At 56.4% G+C, this 22,916-nt stretch overlaps 1 protein-coding gene across 1 annotated transcript; it reads right to left on the reverse strand.

The window, feature by feature from the left end:
- Positions 1 to 210: 210 nt before the first annotated feature.
- Positions 211 to 6,057, reverse strand: SP6 (Sp6 transcription factor). The gene is made up of 2 exons (XM_024573159.3): positions 5,802 to 6,057; positions 211 to 3,692 (listed from the first exon to the last, which is right to left on the reverse strand). Exon 2 carries the CDS (start codon positions 3,632 to 3,634, stop codon positions 2,501 to 2,503), a length of 1,134 nt encoding a protein of 377 aa, XP_024428927.1. The 5' UTR covers positions 3,635 to 3,692; positions 5,802 to 6,057; the 3' UTR covers positions 211 to 2,500.
- Positions 6,058 to 22,916: the final 16,859 nt, after the last annotated feature.

Raw genomic sequence — 22,916 nt, forward strand, 5'->3', positions numbered from 1 at the left:
TCGGCACCAGCCACATCCAGGACAGGATCAGACCCTTCAATCAGGGCTCAGCTCTGCCCTAAACAAAGGGAGAGGCTGCTCAGGGCTGCAGATCAAAGGGAAGTGTCCACCCCACCCTGCAGTGGCCTGGGGCCCGGTCTTCACTGCCCAGGGACACCGAGTCAAAAAGGAAACCCAAGCTGGAAGACAATGAAGCAATCATGTGGTTGATGACTTTATTATGGCATAAAAAACACAGGCTGTTTCTTTCTCCTCTTCCCCCCCAACAAAGTGGGTTCACAGCAGTTAAAGAAAAAAAAAAATCCTACATTTCTCCTCTAGGGGGCTGCCTAGAAGGGGGCAGACAGCCAAGCAACCTAGATCTATAAAAGTGGGGAGCAGAAGAAAACCTAACCGAAGCCCTCACCCAACACCTTAGAGCTGGGGGCCTCCCTGGGGGGAAACATCCATGTTCCCCCCCACCAACACCCATTCGGGAGTTCCCACTAGAATGGTCACTGGGAAAAGCTGTCCTGGTAGCCCAGGGAGGGGGTGGCTGGTTTCGATGGGTGGAGGAGAAAGGCATCTCACACCCACGGTGCCCTCCCTCTCTCCCCCTCTCTCTACCTGGCCAGGCAACCTGCAGGCTTGGCCAGCTCTCTCCTGCCCCCCAAACCTCTCAGCAAGAAAAGGGGCCTCTGGTGGGGTTAGCAGGAGGTAGGGATAAGAAGGAGCCTAAAGAAAGAACATTACTTCTTAAACTACCCCAGGCCCACGAGTCTCTCAGGGAGAGTCACCCTCTCCTTTTTAAGGACTCCCTTCTACACAAACACATATTCCCACCCAGATCCCAGCCTCATTCCCCATTGAGCTCCCAGTCCTCGGACTGGGCTCCAGCATCCCCAAGGGAGGAAGAGGCATGGTAGGCCTAGACCCCAAGACCTTGGACGGGGTGAACAAGATAGGGTCTCCCTGGCTGGAGACCCCAGGCTCAGTAGAGAAACACACACACATACACACAACATGCCCTAATATTAAATAAAATACCCTTTGCATATAACTTAAAAATCAATACACAACTAACCCTCAAATAAGGCTCTGCATGGAAAGAGGGCCAGGGAAAGGGAGGTCAGGGGGAAGCTTATGGCCTCTACCTCAAGCCTGGGAAAGCCCACTAGCTCCACACCTTCTCCTCATCAGCTCCTTCCCTTTGCCCGGCTCAGCCTCAGCTGGATTTCTCCCCTCCCCGTCCCCCAGTCCAAGATCACAATCAGGATGTAGTTCTAGCATCTAGAGGGGACTAGGGACAGCTTCCCGGGCATCACCTCAGAAGGCAGACCCCTATCCAGTGGGAGAACCACTCCTTCATATGGAAGGTGGGGGACCTCTTGATGCATGCTCTGCAGGAGGGGCAAAGCTGCAGGGGCAGGGGAGGGCAAGCAGGAGATGGCCAGGCAGACACAGAGTCCACTGAGGGGGACCCGCGGGACGTTCCTCTGCTGGGGTACCCCCACCGACTTCCAAAAAGCCGAGGTAACCCGTTCCTTCCATCCCCACAGGGAAGGCAAATGAATGATGGGGAGGCCAGGATGAGGAACTACATCGATTCTAGAGTGGGGACTTCTGGCTGCCTTGAAAGCTTACATGGAGTGGGGGTGGGGTGGGGGTAACAGATGGGAATGTGGACTACTGAACTTTGTTTTTTATAAAGACCAAGAGTTAAGGACTGAATCCGAGTTTGAGAGGGAAGGGGTTAGTTCCTTCCATTCCCCCATCAAACTGCTTTCTCTCATTTTAAAAGGGGACTTCTCTACCACATGCCCCCCAACATCTAGCCTCAGATTCTGGCCCCCTTCCCCTCTTCCTTCATGGCTCCATCGGACTGGGTCTAGAAGGGTTAATTAATGAGGAGGAGCATCAAAGGAGTTATTTCTACAGCAACAACCCTCCCAGCCAGATAGAGACCCCTCCCCAAAGAGGACCCCCAGCCTCCACTACCCTATCTCGGCTCTCCCTCCGGAAACCCTAGGGGAAGTAGCACTATGAAGGGGATGAAAGAGAACGGGGCCGCTGGGCGGTTCCGGAGGCGCTTTTATGTCCCGGTTCCCAGGCGCTAAGAACGCGTCCAGACAGCTACCCCCAGCGCCCGGGGCCGCCCCACTCCTCTTTGCTCCCGGGACGCACGTCTTCTCCAGCGGGTCCCGTCCGCCCTCCAGCCGCGGTAGAGATACCCTATCCCATCCCCGCCCCCCACCTCACTCGGGGATGTGAGTGAAACAGTGAGGAGACAGAGAACAGAGGGGCATGCATAGCTCCCCCGGCCCAGCCAGTCAAACGCATCCTGTCCAGCCCGAGACTAAAACACCCCTAAGCCCCCTCTCCCTGACCCCACACCACTTCTCCTCCCTCTCAATAAATAACCACTTTCTCCTCTTCCTCAAGCCGCCCCTCAAGGACATCAAGCCAGGGGGGTCTCCTTCTGATGTCCCCAGGGTAACCAGCGGGGAGGCGACTGAAGAGCTCAGTTGGAGGGAGCTGCGCTGCTGCCCTCCGCCTCCCGCTTGCCTTTGCCCCCGGGGGGTTCCACCGCTCCTCCGGTCTTGCCCTCGCCGGTGGCGGCCCCGGCAGCCTCCTCTTTGGCGCCCTCGTGGGTTTTCATGTGTTTGGCCAGGTGGTCACTGCGCATGAAGACCCGGCTGCAGACAGCACAGGGGAACTTCTTGGTGCCGGTGTGGGTCTGGAGGTGGCGCTGCAGCTCGTCGGAGCGCGTGAAGCGCTTGCCACAGAAAAGCCAATTGCACACGAAGGGACGGTCGCCGCTATGCCAACGCAGGTGAGCTTTTAGGTGCGACGTCTTGGCGTAGGCTTTCCCGCAGCCCGGGATGTGGCAGTTGTGCAAATGCTTCTTCTTGCCCCCATCGGGCCCGCACGGAGCCCCCAGTCGCTCCGCCTCCAGGCAATTGGGGCAGCGGCACACGGTCTGACCTGAGCTGCGGGGCACTGACCGCCGGGAGCCTTTGGGCCGGGCGGCCCCATCCAGACTGGAATCCAGCCCCTGGGTCTCCGGGGCGGCAGCTTCCAAGGCCTTTGCCCCGTCGGGAGGCCCCAGGAGGTGCTGCCCTCCGGCGGCTGGGAGGAGGTGGTGCGGGTGTGGGTGGGATGGCGGGGCGCAAAGCTGGTGGTCTCCAACGTAGCCCCCCAAGCCAGCCTGAAGCGCCCCCGGGTGGCCAGGTGAGGTCAGCGCGCCCTGAGTGTGGGGGAGGTCCATCCAGCTGGTGCCCGGATGAAGGTCCCACCACGAGCCATCCTCAGTGCCTGGGTGAGTCGGCCGGAACCACGATTCGTAATGGTGTGACATGTCCGGCTGCAGGAGCTTGGAAAAGGGTCCCGGGGCCAAGGGATTGTCGCTTTCCAGGTCCTCGCAGGTTACTCGAGAGGAGGCCCCTGGCAGCTCATAGCCCTGTGAGAAGTCCACCTCGGGGCCCAGCTGGAGGCTCTGCAGCTCTCCAGGCTGCAGCGGGGAGGGGTAGTCCCCAGCCTCCGGGCTCGTGTGACCCTGGTATGTTTGGAGAGGCTGCAGGTCCAGGCGCGGAGGGGAGGCGTGAGGCGCGTCCGAGTGCTGGCTGCCCAGAGAGCCGCAGACAGCGGTTAGCATTGCCGGGATGCGGGCTGGGGTGGGGGGCAGGGACGGTCAGGGGCACCTCAGGTGGGACCTAAAGGAGGCAAAAAAGAGGTGAAGTGAGCAAAATCACCAGCTCGCTTTCGATCCCAACCTAGATCCCTCCCTGCAAAGTACCCCTCTCCAAGCCCCCAAGTGGAAGAGAGATGCACATCTGGTTGGGGACTAAAGATCAGTTAAGAGAATTTGAGACCCCTAGGAAGGGTTGAGGATGTGAAGTTCTTGGCCAAGGGCAGAGGATGATGGAAGTCTACCTTCCCCTAGGTTATCTCTCCTAGGGGACCCAGCTTATCCTGGGAGTTGGGCTGGTAGGCGGGATACGCCTACAGCACAGTGCTCAAACCGACCCACCCCAGCTGCCCAGGCCAGCTCAAGGGACAGTGGCCTTTCCCTGCTGCAGACCTGCTGCCAGCCCAAGTGGATGACCTAAACCCATCTCAGCGATCCCAGTTTGACTCAGGACACAGATGGGGAGAAGGAATTGGTCTGCTTCTGAAACTCAAAGCTCGAAGTAATAAGACGTCCCAAAGCCCAAAGCAGATTCTGACATTCTGGAGAAAGAGCCCTCATTCTATCGCTTCGTGAGGAAGAGCATTTCACTGCTCAACCTCACTCCTCCCAGCTCCCTGCCTGGCTCCACCAAACCCTCTCCCACACCTGGCCCTCAGATCTTTCCTTCAGGTGGGGACTTCACCTCCCTGGGGCTGCAGTGCCAATTTCTGGGGGACTTCTCGCCACCAGAGAAAGTTAAGCCCCTTCCCGGCCCTGACCCACACCGGTGCCAGCCAGCTTTCTCCTCCTTCAATGGAGGGGAGACCCAGATGTGAAGCGGGGAGGGGTAGGCATCCCCAGAGAAGGGGGTCAGGAAGAGAAGAGCTTACCGGAAAGCTCAGGAAGGCAAAATTGCCATCCCTTGAGGGATGCAGGGTCAGGGTGGGGGAAGCAGAGGGCAACAGGAAAAGCCAGAATCACAGAATTTACGAGGAAGGCTTGCCTGAAGAGATTTTATAAAGGGGTGCATTCTAGGCTTGGATTATTTTTAAGCGTCACACAGATCATTCTAACCTGCAGCCAAACGTTGAGAACCACCGCTCAGGTTCACTCTCTTATTTGGGGGGGGGGGGGGAGGAGGAGGAAACCGAGGCAGTGTTTGGAGAAGCGACTGTTCCTGTACTCATTCCGTCAAAGCTATGTGCTGTACATTCCTCTGTGAACCAGGTCTCTCCGCTCCTTCCACAAACCATTGGGAACCTGAAGACCTCCACCCTTTTCTTGACCACTGATTTGGGACTTAAACGTCCCCCTCTTCCCACCACCTCTCCCTAAGGCCTGCGGGCCCTGGTGCCCCAGGTGTGGGGTTTGTATCCCTGGGCCGCCTCGGATTGTCGCAGAGGAGGTGCAGTGGTTTAGGGCAGGGACTTCCCACAGCAGGGCTCCCCCGATCCCACTGCCCTATGCCTCTGGGACCAGGGAGGTGGCCCTGGTAGTCTGGTAGAGGGAGAGAGGTGGGTACTGGGGCGCGCCTACTCAGGCTCCTGCTGCCTCACCACAAGAAAGGAACAGGGTGAAGCAGCAGGAACGGAGCCTCAGGCCCAGGCAGGGCAGCCCAGAGGGGGCTGGGCGGGAGCAATGCGGCCTGGGACCCTAATAGCTCTTGGCGCCTGGAAACGGCCCCAAGGGCTACGGGGTGTGGAGGCTCCAGACTCCACGGAGTGGCCCCTCCCGACACAGGGCAGGGAGCCCAGTCCTAGGCTGCAGGGCCTGCCAGCAAGGTTTCGGGGAGGAAGACGGCAGGACGCGCACTCCGGGCTGTGCGTTCCCCAACGCGGTTAGGTGGCTAGAGACACCCTCCTCTCCTTTTCCGCCAGCTGCCTCTCCCGATCACCGGCACTCAGGCGGTCGGACTTCCATACTCCCAGTCCTCAAGGTTCAAGTCCTCCGGTTTTCCCAGTCGCTCTCGTTTCCCCAGTTTCCAGCCTCCTCGCTCCCTCCAGTCTCTCCCGTCCACCCAGTTTTCGCTCCGCCAGGGCTCTAAGCCCTCGGATTCACCTTCCCCAACACCACAGGGGCGCGTTCCGGGCACGTCTTTCCGAGGATCCCGAGAGCGTTGAGCGCCCCTCGCCGCCCCGACCCAGGCCCCTACCTCGAGGCTGCACTCGGACTCCGGGCGCGGCTGGCAGGCGCACTATCCCGCGGGCGCTCCTGGGCCCTGCGCGCCGACGGGCTCTCCAGCGGTGAGGGGCAGGGGCCGAGGGCCAGCGGGGGCTGCGACCCGACCCTGCGGAGGAGGGGCGGAGGGCGGGCGGGAGCCAGCGAGCTAGCGAGCTTGCGAGCGAGGCCAGCTCCGCCCGTGACTCACCCGCGCACTCTGCCTTCATCCCCAGCCCTGCGCTCCTTTTTCCCCGAAATCGGGGCCCCGCCCACCGCACCTGCGGCCGCCTTTAACCCTTGCGGGCTCGACTCGACCGGAGGCCCTGCTGGCTCGGCCCGCGACGAGGGGGCGGGAGGGGCGCGGGGGCGGGATCGCTAACTAGGTCGCCGCCCGCCCCCTCCCGCGCTCCTCCCTTGTCCCTCCACTTCTTGGACGAGGGGCGCGGGCGGAGTGTTTCTCAGGGTCGGAGACCCGCCGCACGGCGGGGAAAGCTGCCCTCCAGCTGGCTCGGGCCGGCTGGGAACGCGCGACGACCCAGACCGCGGGGGGGGGGGGCAGAGAGGAGGGGCGGGCGCTGGGGTGACACCGAGCCACCTTAGGGCGCCGTTTGCCTCCACGCCCTCGGCCCACCAGCGTGGCCGCGAAACTGAGCGGAAAGAAGGAAACGAGACTCAGCGCCCAGGCTGATTCCGCTCTACTCCCAGCCCTGGGCCGTGAGAAACTTAGCTTGGCTGCCGCGCTCCTTCCCTATCCCCCCGCCACTCCTCGGCACCGCCACCTCCCTCCCCCGGCCTGTGCTCCCGCTCGCTTTCCGGTTCTCCCTCTCCGGCCACTCGCCTTTCTGGGTGACCGCCTCCTCTTCTCTCCCACCCTCTCCACTCCCGCGCTTGCCCGTCCCTACCTGCCCCCGTTGCTCCTCCAGGCCCCTCGACCCTCACTCTCCATCTCCCTTAAAGCCGCACCCCGGCGCCGACGAAATCCACCCTGGAATAGCCCCACCACTCTCGCCCCCGCGCACCCGGCCCTGAAAGCCGCGGCAGGCGCGTGAGTGGCCCTGGGAAGGGACGCTTCTGGGAAGAATTGAGCGACCCCTTGCTATCACTGCTTCCCGATTCTCACCTGAACTTTAAGAACCTTAGGTCCCTAACTTGGGCGGAGGGTCTGGGAAGACTTTGAGAAAAGCGAATGCGCATAATGCATCATTCTGGCAAGATTTCGGGGCGTTCGTGGCTCCCACCTTCTTTCAAGAACCGAGTTGATCGAGATGCAGAGCGCCGGTCGGTAGCACGGCCCCCTTCCCCTGGCTCCCCCCAACCCTCCCGCCTCCCTGCCTGGCTGGCCTCTGCACCCCCGTAGTCCGATGCTCCTTTCCCGGTTGGCGTCTCTCCTATCCGCCTTGTTGACCTCCCAAAGTGACCCTTGTCTTGCAAGGGAATTCTGGTCAATTTTCGTATTTTTTTTTTCGTTGCTCCAGTTGGCTTTCCCTAAGCGCTCTGCCAACGGCTTTTTAAATTTTCGTGGATTTTTTTTTTTTTTTTTTTTTTTTTTGTCTTTACAGTTCTTTTCGAACAGCCGAACTGGAATTCAGATTGATTCACTCTCGCTTCTGCAACCGCGATTCTGCCACCGCTGGTTTACCCGTCTTGCATTCCCGTCTGGGATACACTCGAAATGCGAATATAAAATGGTTAAACTGAATCCACAAGCCAAGTGAAAAATCGATCTTTGTGTATGTGTTTCCCAAGTAACACACGCGTTCTCACGTCCAGAGCCAATGTCTGATTTACCTGTGCAGCGTCTTTTCTATGACTCAGTTTCCTCATCTGACAGTCTGGGCACACATTTGGGAGAGTTTCTTGGGTTTTAAAGGAATTGATGTACTGAAAATACTTAGCTCCGTGGGCACCTGGTAAGCACACAGTAAATGAAAGATATCGTCGTTGTTGTTGTTAATAATTATTTTTAAAGTCTCCCAGCAACTGTTTGTGGGATTAAGGTATATTCACAAAGGTGTTTGGACTAAAAGTGGACGCACCTAAATTCTAGCCGCAGCCTTGTACTTGCTAAGCTGATCTGGCGGGCCAGGTTCCTCTGAGCCTCAGTTTCCTTCTCCTTGAAATTCCGTTAGGTCAGCTGCCTTGGGGAGTCAAAGGATGGGTGCCCCCCCCACCAACCTGACACATCAGGGTGGGACTTCTTTATCAGTCAGGTGTCCTTCTTCCTGACACTCAGCGTCCTGAGTACAGATTATCGGGAACTGCTCTGGGTCTCCGTGACCATGGCTACATTGTCAGCCCTCTCCATCCTCATACTTTTATCACTCAGCCTGCAGGTGTTGGCCGTGTGGGTTTGCATCCCAGTTCACAGCCACGTTTAGAGCATCTAGATTCACGGGCTCATGGCACAGAGCCTGTGACTCAGATTCCCGGGTTAAGCCCAATCTGACCTCTAGCCATTCTTAGCCTCCTCCTGCCTTCAGCCCTCTAGCCTTCTGGCTGCTCCCATAGCTACTGCTCTTCAGGTGCGAACACTTGCTCCCAGCTCTGACTCTAGGTGGGCGACCAAGTTCCCCCTTCCCGGTATTTGTAGGCACCAGATTGTCTAATCTTTCTGGTTTCTTCTGTTTCCCTAAAAAGCAACAGGGGATGAGATCCAGCCCCTATATGGTAGACATTTCACCCCAGGCCCCCTTTCACCCCACCTCACCCTGAGCCACAGATACTTGGGTTTCCAGAAGCAAAGACCCTTCGTCTGCCTGTGGCTCATCAGCACGAAACTGAACAATCATGCAGTTATGTTGGAAAGTCAGCCTTTCTGATTTCCTGCCCTGTCCCCGTTTCTGCCTCTGACTCCAAGCACGCACTACCTTCCTTCCAGATGACCTTCTACTTGCGTTCCTCCGATTCCGGCCCTTTCCATTTCGCATGGGCTAGATGGTTTCCTGCTGAGCAGCGCCCAGGGTCTGACATGGACATAGCTGCCCAGTATCATCTTATCTCAAAACTGAACCGGGCTGCCCGCCGCATCTCCCACCCGACTGAGAACTGCCCAGGACTTGGGTCATTTCCGCTCCTCTCCCTTATGCCCCCAGAGGGGTAAATAGATGGATTTCGCCACAAGTGTCCCTCTCCCGTTGCTGCCACTCGCTCCTCTCCTCACACCTCCCTGAGAGCTGGCGATCCATTTGGGGGGCAGTCTCATTAGTTCCCGTGTTCCTCATATCCTGCATTTATTTCTTGAGCATCGACTAAATATCTTTAATTCTCGTGAGCATGCAGCTAAGTGGTTATTATTATCCCCTTGGTGTAGATGAGGAATTCCGCCAAGGATCGAACAAGTGAAATGATCTGGCCGACACTGCACAGCTGTTAAGAGGCAGAGAGGGAAACCAAGTCCGACTCTGTCAGGCTCCCAAGCCTGTGTTCTGCCTGCTGCTCCATCTGGCCTCAGCGACGGCCTCTGTAGTCTGCATCCTGAGGTGGAGGGGACAGCATTCTTTTTTTTCTTTAAGATTTTGTTTATTTATTTTTAGAGATGGGAAAAGAGGGAGAAAGACATCGATCAGTTTCCTCTTAAATGTGCCCTGACTGACTGGGGACCGAACCTGCCACCCAGGCTGGTGCCCTGACCTGGAATCGAACTGGTGACCTTTGGCTTTGCGGGACAACGCCCAACCAACTGAGCCACACCGGTCAGGGTGGAGAGGACAGCATTCTTACACTGATCCTTAGATCAAAGCCATCTTGAATTGCCGGGACAAGTCACAGCTACATCTGTGGTCCCTTCCAAACCTCAATTTCTGTGGTGATTGCACTGTGAGAATATCTAAGCTAGACTACCTATAAAAATTGTCTGGTGCAAGTCCTCATTTCACTAGTAGGGAAAAAATTCCAGAACAGAGAGGCAAATAGCTCAAAGTCACACAACAAGTTCTAACTTGCTTCTATGCAGAGCCGGGACCAGAACCCCCGTGTCCTAATTCCTGGCTTCCTAGTTGCTCACTCTTCTCTATTCCCCACCCCAACCTCCAAGCTGCACTTGGAAGACTGCAAGCTGGTAATCTTGGACACCAACCTAGTCCTCCTTTCTTTTTCTCTTCCACCCCACTGTCCCAGGTTCCTGGGAAACTGGACAGAGTCAGAGCTGGGGCCAAATGGTTTTCTTTCATTCATCCATTATTCACTCAGCAAATATGTACTGAGGGTCTACCTAGAGCCAAAGCATGAGGCTGGACATTAACTCCATCGTAAATCCAGGTATCACTAGCATCCACATCTGTTTTCAGTCTGTAAGGTGGACCTAACTGGGAACAGTGCATCTGTGTGTGTGTGTGGTGGTGGGGGGGGGGGTTATCTACAAATGTGTGTGCACGTGATGCCTGTGTGTGCCTTCCAAGCTGGGTGGTGGGGTGTATGTCCTCTTCCTCCATGACAAAGGGAGTTCCCCACAGGCCATGTGCAGTGATTTCTCCCCCCCACACACTATTTCTGCAGGTGTTTATCATGCATGGACTTCTGTGAGGCGTGTGCCCTGCAAGTCTGTTAGTATTTGCCCATCTTTTCTATCGGAGTGAAGCCCCCAGTCGTCTATTAACTGGTGACTCCACTCCACTTCTCCACCAGATCCCAGCCCAGCCGAGTCCAAAGACCTCCAAAGAACTTCTCTTTGGTTCTCCCTGTTATCCTCCCTCCCCAATTCAGAGATAGCCAAGCCTTCCAAACCCTTCTCAATGACCCCCATTTAAGTGGAGACCTCCATCCCCTGAGCTGGCCAGAGAGCAGCTCCTCTTACCAGTCCATGGAGCCCAGAGCTGGCAGCGGCAGTGAGGGGCAAGTGAGGGTGAGGGGAGAGCCAGGCTTTATAAAGAAGGCGACAGTCAGAGCAGAGGGGGAGGTGAAGGATGCTGGCAGGGGCCCTGCCAAGTCCTCACGGCCTCCCTCGGAAGCTTTTAGGATAATCCAGGAAACAGTGGCCCCCAGCTCTCCTGGGAGAGTGGGGGGGGGTGAGATCTGAGACTCTGAGGAGTGCCAGGAAAGGAGGATTTCAGCTGGAAGAGGCAGCTGGGGGTGGGGGTGGGAGAACAGGACTTCCTTCCCTCCCCAGAGGTTGGACGGGCAGTCGGAGAAGGACAAAGTGGTTTTTGAAGAATGGAGGAAGGGAGAGCTGGCGTGGCTGGAACTCTCCAAATTTTACCCCTCTCCCTTTGAGGTTTCCTCCATGATCAGGGTGGGAAAGAAAGTACCACTTTTATGGCCTGGGACACATACACACACAGCCCAAGTCAGTCCCTCCCTGCAGAGCTCTGCATCAGCGATGTTGGCTACTCCAGCAGGTCTCTCCTTCTTCTGCCAGAGCCTCACTCTTTCTCTCCCTTTTCTTTGTCCCCCACCCAACTTAGATCCCCCACAGGATCCAGTGTAACCCACCTTTTGGGTCTGGGCTCTCTTGTCGTTAAATGGGGAGGAAGAACCCTCTCCCTGACTTAGGTTAGGGTGAGGCAGCTTGGGATAAACAAGAGTTCACCTAAGACCAGAGGCAGAGCCCAGCCAGGAACTTTTATAGATGGTTCAGGAATCCTAGGACTCCAGGAGAGTGAAGAAGCTGGGGACACGGCCTGGAAAGGGAGAAGGGGCCTGGAGGTAAATCTAGGTGGAGTGCCCCCCCAGCCCCAGCTATTTACATGAACTTAATTTTAGGGTGCTTGTCAGTTCAGGCATGTTGGCTAACAGGAGCATGTCCTGGAGCAGAGGAGGACAAAAGACCAGGAAGGAGAAAGGAGATGAAACAGAATAAGGCAGGCTCCCCAAAGCTCTCTGAAGCTAGGAATTCTGACCCACATAGGAGAGTGGCCTGGAGACTTTTCATGTGTTCACCTCCCATTCCCCGCCACAGCTCAATGCCCTTGGCGTTGAGCACAGAAGCTGCCATGCACCCTCTCCACACACACCCAGAACCCATTAACCCAAGGCCTGCCTGCCACCTCCCCCAAAAGCCCCCCACAGGGTGAGTCAGGCAGTCCTGGCCCTGAACTCTTGTCCTGCTCCTCCCCCTTCACCTCCAGAAACCTCTAGATGGGGGATTCCCAGTCCCTTCATTAGCTTTTCAGTAATTATCCCATAAAGGCCTCGACAGGTCCTTCGTCTACCCATTTCAGAGATGAGAACATTGAGGCCTTTAAGAGAGCTAAAAAGCTCAGCAGAAAGCCATCACCAGGCAGGAGAGAGTAGAGTGGTGGGGGGCTTAGGAGGCAGAGCTGCACCCCTTCCATCGTCAATCATCAGCACGATTAAGAGGACAGGGCCAGCCCAACTCCCTGGGGGCACCCAGGCGTCAGGACTGAGGCAGGCTCCAGGGAGGGGCTTCCCTGTCCCTCCCTACCTTCCAGCCCAGAAAGTCAGAGTGAAGGGGGGAAGCAAGCTGAGGAGACCACACAGGTGGAGTAAATAATGTTAATACGGGAGCATTATCACTAGGGCATTTCCTCATGGATAAATGTCTCAAATACCAAAGGATGCCTCCAAATTATAGTTAATTACAGAGTTGATTTGCATAAATTATAAGGTGAGCATACAAATTCTTTCAATCGGTTCCATATGCTTAGGTAGCAGGTCCAGTCCAAAAGATGGGAGAATCTTGGGGTGAGGAGAGTTGGGGGGAGGAAAAGACAGTTCTTGGGCCGGCCCTGCTGGCCTACACCCCTTTCTCCAGCTCTGGATCAGTGAACGGTGTATGGAGACCCTGACTGGTTTGCGGGGAGGGGAGCTATTACCACAACACTGACCCTATTTGGCAGGAGAACCCCTTTCCTCCTCCATTCGCATCTCAGAGCAACGCGCTTTTTCACCACCAATGACGAGGCGGGGAAGCCGGGGGTGGGTGCGTTGGCGCCCAGAGCTACAGATGGAGGGTGGGACTCTGGTGCTTGGTGAGGCTGAAGACCCAGCAGGGTTATTGGGAGATATAGCCCATCTCTCTTGCTCTCAGCTCCCTCTGGATCCACAGCACCCCCCCCCACCGGCCCCAAAACTGCAACTCACTCCAGAGCCAACCCTCCGATCCCAAGTTTGATGTTGCCGCTGCCTGCACCTTCCAGGTGGCTCCTCAGAGGCTCAGACTCCCAGACTTTTGTCTCCTGTGCCTGGGCCTATTTCCTCTGCCCTCGCCTCCCAGTCCCCCACCTCCTCTGGCTGCTAAGACTCTACTTCCTTCTCCAGCTCTCTAATTTGTCCCTCCCTCCCAGCCCCTGTCCTCCTTCTCTCCATCTTTCTCCTCCTTCCCAGCCTCCCTCCCCCAGAGGTCCCAGGTCCCCCCTACACTCAGCTGTCAACTTTGCTTTTTCCTCCCACCAACAGCTCTCTGCTGCCCAAGCTGCTCACCCTCCCACCTTCAAATTTTCCTACCTCGCGCTGTCCCCAAAATTCTTACTGCATGTGTTGTCTGATTTTTCATTTTTTCCCCACATACCTGCTCCAAAGGCAGAAGCTCCTGGATAATTTGGGTTGGGGTAGTGAAAGGGGACTGGGCTAAAGTCCCCAGGTGCGTGTGGGTGAGAGTTTACCTTTGTCTTCAAATCCAAGAGTCAGCAAGAGAGAGGTGGGGGTGGGGGTGCAACGAGACCCTAAAATGGTTCCTGGTACTTAGCAAGTGCTTAATAAGTATTTGTTCAGTGAATGAATGAATGAATGAATGAATGAATGAAGTGGGAATGGCAACTGGTATTTGAAAATCCTAGAGAAGTGCCAAGTTGGTGCAGGAATTATTTCTCATCTGGATTATTTTTTAGATCTCTGAGAGGTTTTCTTCCACTTCTGTGCCCAGCCACCTAAGCTGCCCTGCAGACCAATAACAGGTTAATCACCCTGAAATGCCACTCTGCCCTGGAACTATCCATCTCAAACATGTCCAGTGACTCCCTGTGACATTCAAGACCCTGCTCCTTGGCCTCCATCACCTTTGCCGTCATTACTTCCCTTGGTCCTTGTACAAACTCTCCAGCCCAGGCCGGCCTGCTGGACTCAAGGTTCACCAATTATGTCCAGCCTTCCTACTTTTTCCAAAAAGGTTTAATTGACTTATTTCTAGAGAGAGGGGAAGGAAGGGAGAAAGAGAGGGAGAGAAACATCGATGTGTGAGAGATACATTGACTGGTTGCCTCTCCCACACCCCCCACTGGAGACCTGGCTCGCAACCCAGGCATGTGCCCTGAATGGGAATCGAACAGGCGATCTTTTGGTTCTCAAGCCCCTGCTCCTTTCCCTGAGCCACACCAGCCAGGGCCAACCTTCGGACTTTTGCTCCAACTATTTCCGCCTTGCCACCCATCTCTGCTGTGGGAAAGCTTATCATCCCGCACAGTCCCACTCAGAGACTGCTTCTCTGTGGAGTCCTCTGGTCAGCAGCCTCGCTGGCTTGCTTCTCCGAACTTTCCTAGTACTTATGCCGTGTGACCTGCTTCCATGGAGTTGTCTTCTTATTTCCCTACTGGTTGGTCGGCGGGCTCCTGGAAGGCAGGTACCAAGTCTTTTTCATACCACACAGTCCTCAGCCCAGTGACTTTCTTTGAGAAGGGGATGGATAAGCCACAGCTAAGTGGATTAGAAAAATGTTTTCCTGAAATCGAAGCTTCCAGAATCTCTCACCTGAGGAGGGTTACACCTCTCACCTGAGAAGCATGGCTCAGGTTGGAAGACACAGCAGAGGCCTCGAGACCCAAAGACCCAGGGAAGAAATGAGCCCGGTTTCCCTGCCATTCCTCCTCTGCCCACCCATCCTTCTACCCGCAACCCCCACAGGCCCTGCGTGTGTGATGGAAGTAGAGGGACCCAGCAGGATGTCTGGGACATGCAGGGTTGGGATGAGAGCTTGGGGGTGGGGGTGAAGCACTCTGCCGTGTTAGCTTGCTTGGCATAAGTTGGAGGTTTGGCACAGAAGGAGCAAGGGTGAAGAGTGGGAGCTGGGAGAAAGGGCTGACTAGACAGCAGCCATGTTGAAAGGCAGGGGCAGAAAAAGCAGAATCCTCTTGTCCCTCTGCGAACAGTGAAAATTCTTCTAATTGGGTGGCAGCATCCTGATCATGTCATGCCTCAGCTCAAAAGCATTTGAGCCCTGGCTCGTGAAGCTCAGTTGCTTGGGCGACATCCCACAAGGGGAAAGGTCGCTGGTTCAATTCCCAGTGAAGGGCACATGCCTGGGTTGCAGTTCAGTCCCCCCTACATGTGTGCATGTAGGGGACAGGCATGAAGTGGGTTGGGCTGTGTCTCTCACATCGATGTTTCTCCTCTTCTCTTTCTCCCTCCCTTCCCCTCTCTCTAAAAATAAATAAGTTATCATTTTTAAGCATTCCATAGCTTCCCCTTACCTACAGGAGAAACTCCATACTCTTTGGTCTGGAATTGGAGCCCTACACCCCATCTGGTCTCATCCTACCTTTCCTGCCTCACCCCTTATACTCCCCAGGTTCTGGCCACAGGGGGATTCTCCTCCACCCTTATTGTTCATACATTTTCATGCCCCATACTGTGCCTGGTCAGAAATGCTCTTCCCATCTCTCCACCTGTGAGCTCCTCTTGACCCTCTGCAGCCCAGCCCATATGTCTCCCTCCTCTAATAAGCCTTCTCCCGTTCTCCAAGGTACCCTCTTCTGTGCTCCTTCAAAGTCCCAAAGGGCAGAGGGCTTAACGCTGTCTGATGGGGGACGTGATTAACGCATGTGTCAGATCCCCAGCCCCCCGAGAGACTGGAATGTTCTCTGTTCATCTTTCTGACCCCCCAGCGTCTCGTACACTAACTAGTGCTGAGTGTGCAACAAACACGTTGCACTCGATCAAACTGTGCCCTTTGTCACAGCCACCCAGAGTTTGGCTCCCGGGCGTCAAGACGCTGCCCTAGCCTTCCTCTTTCCACCCCTCGGTGCCCCGTGCCCTGTCAGGAGTCCAAGATCAGGCTGGCAGATGAGGATCCCCAAGAGGCCCGGCATCCTGTGTCCTGGCCAGCTGGGCACTGCCACCAACCTGCAGTCAGGGTCACCCAGAAAACCTCCAAGTGGATCCCACAAGAGTGGAATTAGAGGGGAGGGCTGGGTACCAGGACCTGGCAGCCAACATTGGTGAGTAGAGGGGAAGGCGGGCAGTGCCCTGGAAAGGGGGCCGGTCTCATTGTTGTGGTCTGTCTGGGAGATTCCTCCCCTTTTTAATTTGCTTCCTGATTGAGGGGTTGGCTCTGCCTGCCCAGCTCCCCCGTCATTATCTGCTGCCGGTGGCTCAGGTGCTGGCGAGCCTGGCGTGGCCCCTAGGTTATTACCTGGAGCTCGGGGGTGGCAGAGGCTGCTCCTCTGGCCGGGGTGGGGGCCTGTCTGGAATTTGCCCTGATCCTACCACCTACAGGGGCAGCCCTCTTGATGCCTAGCACGGTGGACATACTCACAAGGTGGGGGGCTGCTTTTGTGAGAGACAGCTGGTCCCAAGGGGACTTCAAAAGCTAAAAGAAGTTTCATGTGTAAAGCGCTTGCAATACTGATTCAGGAACCTAAGACAGGTAAGACTTAAAAGCTGGAGCTGTTCCCTAAAGGCCAGTGAAAGGTATTGAAGTCAGACATCAAAAAGGACTTCCCAGCCAAGTTGGGAATCAGAAAGGGAGAAAGCAATGAAGGTTGGTTGTGCCCACCCTGAGATCCCCCTGTTCTGCAGCATTAGAAAACCAAAAGTCACAGAGGGAAAGGCATCTCAGGGATTCAGAAACCTGGGATGACCAGAACCCCTAGGAACTTCCTGCAGCCCAGGGCAGGGGGACTCAGGCTCCTCACTCAGTGCCCTGGAGCATCAGCCCTTCGACTCTGCCCAGCGCCCTGGGGCGCAGCCTGAAAACCTGCAGGGAAGGGCCCCCTTGTCTCGCCCTCTCTCCGAGTCCCCAAAGTTCCTGCCCTTTGCCCCATCCCTGGTTGGACTTGTGGGCTTCAAGGACCAGAGATAATATCAAGACAAACAGGAAGTGCCCAATTAGAGACATACAGTTTGTTGTTTTAGAGGGCGATGAGCGCCAAGCAGCGGTGCCAGGTTGGCAGCCCTGGAGCCTGGCGGCTGCCTGCTCTCCATGCAGCCAGCTGCCCCTTCACAACCTCACCTAGGACCATGGCCGGAGGGCTCCCTGGAGAGGAAGGGAGAGAGGGGGGAGCGTGACAGGGAAGGGGTTGAAAAGAGATTCTTTTTCTTCAGCAGCTGAACCTTCGTGTTGTCACCTTTGATCCAGACCGGACATTTAGTCATTTATTCGGCAAATACTTTTAAGTGCCTACTCTGTTCTGGGAGTGTCCTAGGCACAGCCACTTCCCCCTGGAGCTCACGCACAACTCATTAGAATGTAAGCTCCATGGAGCCAGAGCTTCTGTGCATCGCTCCACTCCCAGTGGTGGGGATGGTGCCTGGCACTCTACAAAGAATTGACAAGTTTGTGAAATGGATGAATGGGAGGATAGATGGGGAAAGGAAGAAAAAGAGTGAGGGGAAGAGGGAGAGGCCCTTCGAATGGACATAGGAGGATCCCATGATTCTTCAATTCTTTCACCAGACTTCTTAATGAGAGCATTGATGGTCCACAGGTGCGCTCCTCCCCGCCCCCTCCCCCGCCCCTGTCCACCCCAAATGAATCTTAGGGTCTTGAAGCCAGCAGGTGGCCAATAGTTCATTTTCCTGCCCACGATGGAGGCCAGCTTCTAGGTTGCAATGAGAGAGAATGAGGAAAGAGCTGGTCAGAAATCATGGAAAGCCCGCGAGGTCGTGGCAGGTCTCTCCTGGGCCCTGGAGAGCTGCCTTCTGCCCCAGCCCTCCTCCTCCCTCCGTGAGGGTGCCAGGTAAGGCTTTGGGCATGGCAGAGGCTGAACCGAGAGCCACCCCACCTTGTTCCTGTGGCTCCATCCCCCTATCCACACCCAAGAGGTGAGATCCTGGGGCAGTTGGCATCTGACAGCCTGGCATCGACTCATGCCAACAGCTTGGAAGCTGCAGTAATTAGAAGGGAAGAGGGAGAGAGGGGGAGAGAAGGAGAGGGAAGGCAAGCTCGGGAGAGAAACCTTCTCCTGCCTGCCTCGGGCAAACTACTTCAAACGAATTCGTTTCACTCTTGTGAAACTGAAGACAATTTCCTTTTCTGTCATAAAACAAATTATTGCTCATCAGGAGTGCTGGGCTCAGGACTGTCTCTCTCCTGAGGGTTTGCTCCTGCTCCTGTGCAGGGCCCCAGGTGGGCAGGAAGATGGGGTGGGTCAAGGGAGGAAGCCGAGGCCCAGGGGGCGATTCATGGGGAAGCACCCCAAGGAGGGGCGGGGAAGAAGGTGTGGAGAGATTAATGTTCCCCTCAGAAGTGAAACAGCACTACATCCCCCTCATCAGCATCCTCCACTGATCAGAGAAAGGGTCCAGGATGAAGCCACCGGCCCTGGCCTCTGGGAAGGTCATCTCATCCACCCTCCTGCCTCAGAGCCAGCCTGGAGGAGGCACCACCTCCTCCCTCAGGCACCTGTTCATGGGGTGGTTGGGTGGGAACAGGAAAGGGAGGCCCAGAGAAGTTGAGGGACTTGCCAAAGATCACTCAGCAAATTAATTAATGGCAGATCCAGGATTGGAACCCAGTGGCTCTCCCAGGCCGAGATCAGAGGGTGCCTGGGGGCTTTTGTTAGCGCTTCTGGATTACTTCGGTGAGCCCAGGGCGTGCAAAGCTACTGCAGGCGTGTGGGCTCGAGGAAGAGGAGACTGCTGGAGCAGGTTCGCCCCATCCTCGACAACTGCCCCCAGCGCTGGCCTCCCCCACATCTGCCCATGTAACAGGGACCGTCACCTGTCCCGGCCCTTGCTTTGGTAAACTCATCTGGGAACCTCTGGTCAGACCCACCAGAGGAGCCATCAAAACTGTCTCTCTTCCCTCCCGCTCCTCCCACTGAACATACACATCTCTTCCTTTCTCTTCTCTTCCCAGCCCCCTGGGCCGGAGCTCAGGAGGGACACGGTTCTTATTGATTCCTCACCTCGTGCTGGTTCTTTCCCATCGCTCCCCCTCGTGATTGCCCTCAGCGCCTCCCTCACGTCCTCAAGTGAGGGAGGAAATGTGAAGGCTCCTATCCCTGGGGTGTTTCTAATTGGGGCGAAGGGAGATCCAGGCCCCATCTCAGGGAACTCCTGGCTTACCTGAACGAGATCCAACCCACACACCGGAAGAGACCCTGGCAGACTCTGGCTGAAAGAACACGGGGGTGGCCTCAGGACTGGGGCAGGGAGGAAGGAAGAAGCAAGGCCAGGGGCGAGGGCTCCCTGGAGAAGGTGGAGGAGGAAGGTGTGAGGTGTTTGGAGTAGAAAATCCAATCCACTGAATTCTTGGAGATGAAGAGGAAGATCAGCCCAGGCCAGAGAAGAGCCCTGATGGCTGGGAAGGGTCTAGGAGCCTGGACACGGGGTCAAGCAGGCAGCTGGGAGGGTCCGAGGTGAGCAGCCATTTTCAGGGACGTGGAAACCCCATGCTAAGCCAGGGTGAATGGAGAATTGTTTGGGGACTGGCGGCCAGACCGGAGCAGCCAGATGTCCGCAGGGAACAAAGGGTTGGGGATGGCATCCAAGAGCGGAAGGAAGGGAGACTGGAGAAGCCACACTGCCTACTCTCTGCCCTGAGGCACACGGGTTCCTTTCCCTCCCAATCTGCTGACCAGCACTCATCTGCTCCGGGGAAAGTGGGGCCTACCACCTGCTCAAGTTCCTGTTTGATAACACCCCTAAAAGTTCTTCCTTGTGTCCGACCACAATTCCCCTGGTGGCAGGTGGCAGCTTGGCAAGGAGAGGGGCAGGAGGGACACTTCAAGCAACTGCCCCCTCCCGAAAGTGGTTTCCCTATGGCTGGGAGGGAGACAGGGAGGAGGAGGTGAGCAGAGGGCAGGGCCGGGAGAAGATCGTGTCCGGGCGAAGACTCTGGCTCATCGGATACGCCACGCTGGGAATTCGAGAATCCACTGTGGGAATGGGCCGGGTTGACAGGAACAAAGGATGAAAGGGAGGTTCTGTGGCTGGCTGGGACACACCCACCCCCCACTGATGGACTTCAGTGGCCAGTGACCTCAGCCAGGCTGGCAGACCCCATCTCATTGCTGTGTTCCAGTGGGGTCACCCTGCACCCAGCCCCCAAACTAGGCCTGAGGACATGAGGGAAGTCGGTTAGACTCTAGAAGGACCTGCTGTGTTTTTGGTGAGCTTGGGGAATTACCTTCCCTGAGATGGACAGGGTCAGAGAAGGGGGCGTGGGAGGGCAAAGAGAAATAATGAGGCTTAGAAGCAATGTGGAGAAACCATGATATTAGCGCCTCCTGACTCGAGGGCCCAGGGTTTGCACGATCAGTGGTTCACAGCTACGTAAGGGTTCTGACAATGGGAGGGCAGAGCCTGAGTTGGACTGGAATATAGCGGATTTAGGTTAGACACCGAGCAGAACTTTCTTGCATTGGGGTAATAGGGCCATGAAGGTCCTGAGTGCAGAACCCCGCAGCTAACACATGAAGGGTGAGTCATGCCTTCCATTCAAGGGTGAATCACCGTTTGCCTCTAGAGCCAGTCGAGGGCTCTGACCCTCCTACCCCCAGCCCTCTGGGCCCCCCTAGCTTCCTGGCCTCCCAAGGAAACCCACTGCCAGCCCCCCACCTGCCCCCTTGAACCAGGAGGAGGCGAAGGACTGTGGTGTTAGGGTGGTAGCTGTCTCCAGCTTACTCTGCTCTGGGGGAGGAGGGTGCCCTTACTATCTTTCCCCCGTCAGGGACCTTGGAAGGAAGAAGCCCCCTGGTTGGGGGTCTTACCTGCCCTGTAAAGAGCTCACCACCGCTGAAAGCCCTAAACAGCCCCTCAGGCACAGCCACACTTGCCTGTGCCCCCACTGCCCCCCTCACACCCCGGACACAGGTGGCTGCAGCTCCTCCCGCTCAGAATTTCACATGAAATCATACACACACACACACACACACACACACTCTCTCTCTCACTCACCCGCACACCCTCAGATGTCATCACTCACTAAAAGGCTCATTCAGACCTGAGCTCAGACAGGCGCTGTAGACTTGCCGGGCTCCTCATACGCCCTCAGGGACCACTGGTGTATCCCCAATGCACGTCCCCCCTTGGGTGTCACTGTGGCGCACAATGGTTACGCCACTCACGCTGACTCAGAGACCCTCACACTCTTCATTCACGTGCCTCCGTCACACAGTGCACGCACACAGCAGCGCATGGCGCAGGCAGCACCTGCCGCTGCCACTGGGGCGCCGGGCTGAAGGCAGAGGCAACGTGGCACCTCAGGGATTTGTCTGCGGGGTGACAGGAGACTCGGACTAAAGCGCCGTTGCAAAGCGGTGCATTAAGAGCTGAGAGAGGAGTAAACGTCATGAACTATGCAGACTGACCCAGGCGGGGGGGTCCACAGAGCCTTCCCACACGAAGTGGCATCTCTCCCATGCCCAAGTAACCCCGCTAAAGGCTACGTGTTTTACATGCATCGTCTCATCTGTTCTTCACAACCACTCTGTGACACAGGCACTACTACCCCCATTTTACAGGAGAGGAAACTGAGGCTCAAATGGGCGAGAAGCAAAGTCATGCAGCCAGTAAATAATGGAACACGGATTCCAACACAGAGCTGCCTGAACCGGAGCCCAGGTGCTCGTGGCCTCCATCAAACTGCTTCCATCGTACACTTGAACTTTCACTCAGGAGGCTGGATTCACCTACTCCCTAGGGCCTCCCAGCGATCCTCCTAACGCCACCCAGATCCTCCAACCCCTGACGCTCATGTCCACAAACAGGCCCACCTGCCAGCCCTCCGCTCTCCAGTGCCCTCCCTCCCAGGAGACAGGGCCACTTGTCGCTAGAGGAGCCATAATTGGCAGGTGCCGAGGCTGCCGCCAGAGCCTTAAAACAGGCAGAAGGGAGGGAGGAGAAGGGTTCCTGAGGCAGGGGGCTTGCGAGCTGGAACGGGGGAAGAGGGAGGGGCTGGCTCCAGTGCCCTCTCCTCCGATCTGCAGGTGTAATTAGCCCTGGCAGATGAAAGGGCGTCTTTGAAAGCAGGAGAGATCCTTGTCTGTCAGCAGGGCGCTCTGGGTGGCATCAGCAGCTTATCCTGAAACCACACACGGCACCAGAGCCGGGCTGTCTGGGCGCTACCTGGGGGTGGGAGGGCAGACCCTGGGGCCTGGGGCTTGGACTCCCGGCTCCTCAATATCTCAGGCCTGGGCTCCCTGCCTCTTTGGGCAGGAGTTTCTCAGAACGAAAACCCTCCAGAGCCTGGCTACGCCAATGCCAATAGGTCGATGCCCATCCCTAGAGCCTGAGGGGACAGGGTCCTCCCTCCCCTCCCCCGCGAAGCTGGACAATAGGCCAAGGACAATGGCCCTAGGCAGTCCTTTCATCCTGAGATCTCAAAGTGCCATCTAATTTACCCCACCCAGACTGGGGACTTCCTCTAGAGTCCCTTTGGAGGGGTGTGGTCTGGGACCAACAGTTCCCAGATCCCAGCTCGGATAGGATCCCCAAGAAGACAGGTCTTCCAGAGTGTTCAGCCTGCTTGGAACCCGGGAGTCTAGAGAACCAGCAAAGTGGGGGTGCTGGCACCAGTCTCTGCACAGGGGGCTGAGAGGAATCTCTGGGGACCTCCAAAGAGGACAGCCTCTGATGCATCCCATCCCTCCCCTCACAGCTGGGCTCAAACTCAAGCAAAGCGCGAATGTCACAAACGTGTGGAGTGGAAGAGGCCGGACACAGCCCTACACAGGGCATGACTCCATCGGTGCGGAGGGCAAAACCAGTGAAAATGTCTGTGCTCTTTGAAGTCAGAACAGAGATTCCGTTACCCTTGGGGGGGGCTCAGTAACCAGAAGGGGGCACAGCGAGGGCTTCGAGGTAGGGGTATGTTCTGTCGCTTGAGCTGCCTGCCACATGGTGAAAGTGCATTCCAGTCTTTACTTATGATTTACTTATGTCATATGCTTATGATAGCCCTCTACATGCATGTCATAGTTAATAAACACTTACATTAAAATATTTTTACAGGTCAGGCCCAAACTCGGCTTTATGATTCCTTTAAGGGGCTCTC

The sequence above is a fragment of the Desmodus rotundus genome, chromosome 9, assembly GCF_022682495.2.
Source record: "Desmodus rotundus isolate HL8 chromosome 9, HLdesRot8A.1, whole genome shotgun sequence".
Lineage (NCBI taxonomy): Eukaryota > Metazoa > Chordata > Mammalia > Chiroptera > Phyllostomidae > Desmodus > Desmodus rotundus.